Source organism: Hemitrygon akajei, chromosome 25, assembly GCF_048418815.1.
Source record: "Hemitrygon akajei chromosome 25, sHemAka1.3, whole genome shotgun sequence".
NCBI classification, from domain to species: domain Eukaryota; kingdom Metazoa; phylum Chordata; class Chondrichthyes; order Myliobatiformes; family Dasyatidae; genus Hemitrygon; species Hemitrygon akajei.
The window spans coordinates 57,346,006-57,349,445 of record NC_133148.1 but is presented as its reverse complement, the minus strand read 5'-3'; the positions used below and the strand labels follow the sequence as shown (position 1 = coordinate 57,349,445).

General features: G+C 38.5%; 1 gene segment (V, D, J or C); it reads right to left on the bottom strand.

Annotated features, from left to right (window-relative positions):
- Nucleotides 1-515: 515 nt before the first annotated feature.
- On the bottom strand, nucleotides 516-2,428 carry LOC140716316 (T cell receptor alpha variable 4-like). The segment is given in 2 exon segments: nucleotides 516-868; nucleotides 2,344-2,428. Coding segments are annotated over 2 exon segments (438 nt in total).
- Nucleotides 2,429-3,440: the final 1,012 nt, after the last annotated feature.

The following is a 3,440-nucleotide window of genomic DNA, read 5'->3' as shown; positions in this document are numbered from 1 at the left end:
GCAACACATGGCTAAACTGGAGAATGCATTGTTGACTACAAACAGTAAAGACAGAATGGCAGGGCACACCCGAAGGTCGAGTGGCGCAATTGCTTTCCTATATCATATGACCTTCTGATATACAATGCTAAATTACTGAAGGCAGTGATGCCTTTTGGTTCCATGGAATATATTCTTGAGGGTTCGGTGTCATCCATCAGTAGAAATGAGAGGAAACAGTAGATCAGCCAGCTTCCATGGAAATCGTTGCTGGAACCAAGTGCTTCCATCTGGATATGATGTTTTCCTCCTGAACATTGTGGGTCTTGATTCTGGTACTTTTATTTTCTCGATCACAATTCAACTAAAAATCCCACCGCATTGTGGTTTCTTGCCGTTGTCTCCGTTCTCGGCAGTGGTGTATTTATATGTTACCACTAAATGAGTTTTTGTATTGTTCTCTGGCTGCATAATAGCACTGTGTGCTTGTAACGAGAAACGCACTAGTTCTTGAACAGCGCTGCCCATGCACGGCATCACAGTGCTGTAAACCGACTCATTGCACAGTAATACACAGCAGCGTCGCTCAGTTGCACTTTGGAGATCGTCAGTTGGCTGATTTTCTTAACAGGATCGACAAAACCAGTAATTCGATCTCCGGCATTTTTTATCTTATCCTGTGCTCCAAAGGTTTTCCCCTGAAATAGGAATATGGGTAACTGCCCTGGAAGCTGCCGATACCAGTGTAAATTGTTGCGGCAATAGACGTCATATCGGCATCTTAAAATAGCGGTGTCGGAAAGTGTTCTTTGTAGTTCAGGACTCTCAGATGTTACTGAAATGGATTCTGCATGAATGCAAAGGAGGATTACTGCTGATTTACCGTAAACTGTCAGAAAAGAAGTCTCAAATATGACAAGGAACTTTTTTCTCACGCAAACCTGTTTCACATGATATGTGAGTAAACAATATTTATGTTCGGTGACAATTATTATAAGGAATTGATGCAGTGAAATTAATTCAGGGACTCATGATAAATTGCGGACATCTTGCTACTATCAAAACATATTTCATATTTTGGACGTCTATTTGGAAGAAAGAAAAGATTTCATGAAACATTTGCACAAACCCTGCAATTGTATAACGGGCCGAACTCGTTCTTTCTCAGTTCTGCGGTGTTTAATTTAAACGTCAGTTTAATACGGTATTATGATTAATTAGATTGTTTGTCCGAGTTGATAGGTGTTCTATCCAGAATAGTTGTTTTTTTTTACAATTTTTCCTCTATAGTTACAGCCACTTGCATTGTAACATGCTGATCACAGTAAGGCGACTTAACGGTATAGACGGTTCATATAATTTTCTAAGCAGCTGAGGGCAAACGTTTATTTTCGACCGGATTTTAGTACGTGCTGATCTCAAGTTTTTTTCCCTTCCCTTTAGATGTTGCTGTTGTTGTTGTTGTTGTTGTTGTTGTTGCTGTTATTATTATTATTATTATTATTATTATTATTATTATTATTATTATTATTATTATTATTATTATTATTATTATTATTATTATTATTATTATTAATGTCGTTGTTGTTTTTTATCAGCAGGATATGCTATTCTCCGTACAATTTAAGAATAAATTGGAGAAGAGAATTTTCATTATTTCTTACATCTCATTGACTCATTTATATATACACCCACATGTATTTCTTTCCTGCTTGCGGTTTATGCCTTAAACTGCTAACAATATTTCCCACAGCCTGACAGCAGTCGGTTGGATTCATTCTGCGAGGATTGCACCAACATTTCATCCTTACTCATAGCAGTAATTTCCCTCTCCATCTCACTCTATTAATTCAGTTTACCACCTTGACTTTTAACACAGTGAGTGTAGATTCAGTCTACAGAATCACACCACACAGGACAAACCACATAATTCCAGTCATCCTCATTCAACAGTGAAGAGCCATGCATCGATACAGCTCTTCAAAACCTACTGCAGTAGAAAATAAATGCATCTCTGATATTCTGCCTATTAACCTGCCTCCTCTCAAACTGCTTCCTTTAGGGCAGATGCACCTGATTTTTCATTAATCGTTTGTATGAATTTTTGGTTTTTGGGCGTTTTTGAGAGTGTCAAAATGTATGGTTGACAAGCAGAACTGATGCGAATATTTGAATATTTCTACAGCAATGGCTCATCCGTAAAAGGCACCCTGTGCTTACGTCCTCTCTGACACACTTTGTAGAAACAAGATATGACATCAGACCCATTTAAAGTTTAATGATTTAAAACTAATTGATCATCGATCAAATGGTAGTGAAAACGGGGAGTTACTGGAAGAATCGTCGATGTCTGTGGATACTTACCGGGCTTCACCGTGACCGTTGTCCCTTTTCCATCTAGTCTATCAGTCCTCCATTCATACACAATGATCCTGTTCTCAGTCTCCATTGTACAACAACTACACTCAATTGAATCTGTTTAGCAAACGTTACAACAGGCTTGCCAATGCTTCCAGGATTGCTGATGCAAATCATAGCATGCTGTATTCTCCATTTGCAGGCAGGCCAATATGTTCTTCGCGAGAAAGCAAGACCTAATTAAAATTTTCAAAAAAACAGCACTGCATACGATTCCGAGAAGAAAATAAAACATCATACGTGTCAGTCAAACATACATATGCAATATGGAAATTATAAATAATCTGAACAGATTACTAGGTAAACAGCGCCAGGTTTATATTTTTGTATGGGATATGGATAAACTATAGTTTAGAAATGAGTAGTTTATTTATGTATTATTTTTATCTTTTTTTGTTCGGATCTCTTACACTGTGTTCGTCCCAAACGTTACACAGTAATACATGCGAATTTCATATCTGTCGGGGACTCGAGGAAAGAATCGAGCAGGAATTAGATTCCCAGCAATGACGTTTTCCATTTCCAAGTATTCTGGAAAGATTCCTTCTGAGTTGGCGACAATAATTTATATTTCTTAATTATCTGTTGATATTTATTGACACATACCTCAGTGTAGGCAAAAACATCTGCACACACGCGAGGTGAGAACATAAAGACTGTGCATTATTAAGAAAAAAAAACTGACGGTGAGCTAGATTGTAGGGTGAGTTAATAGCAAGAAAGAAATATGAACCAAACCCGCAGATCCATTCTGCTCTGTTAGACTCAGGAATAAGCTACAGCGGAATTTTTTGCACGGCGCGAAGCCGAAACCAATCAATGTGCTCCACGCCATTTGTACACAGCTTGACAGTAATAGGTGCCGCTGTCTTCCACTCGCAGATCTCGAATCTCCAACGAAAACTGCATTTCAGTTTTCTTAATCCAAATAGCAAATCTGGCCCCGCGAGTGACTTCTTTCCGTTCGGCCGCTGAGTTGGTCCGACTGAAGAATTTGCCAGTGTTAAAGCGATATTCACCGTTTGAACCACGTTGGAAACTGC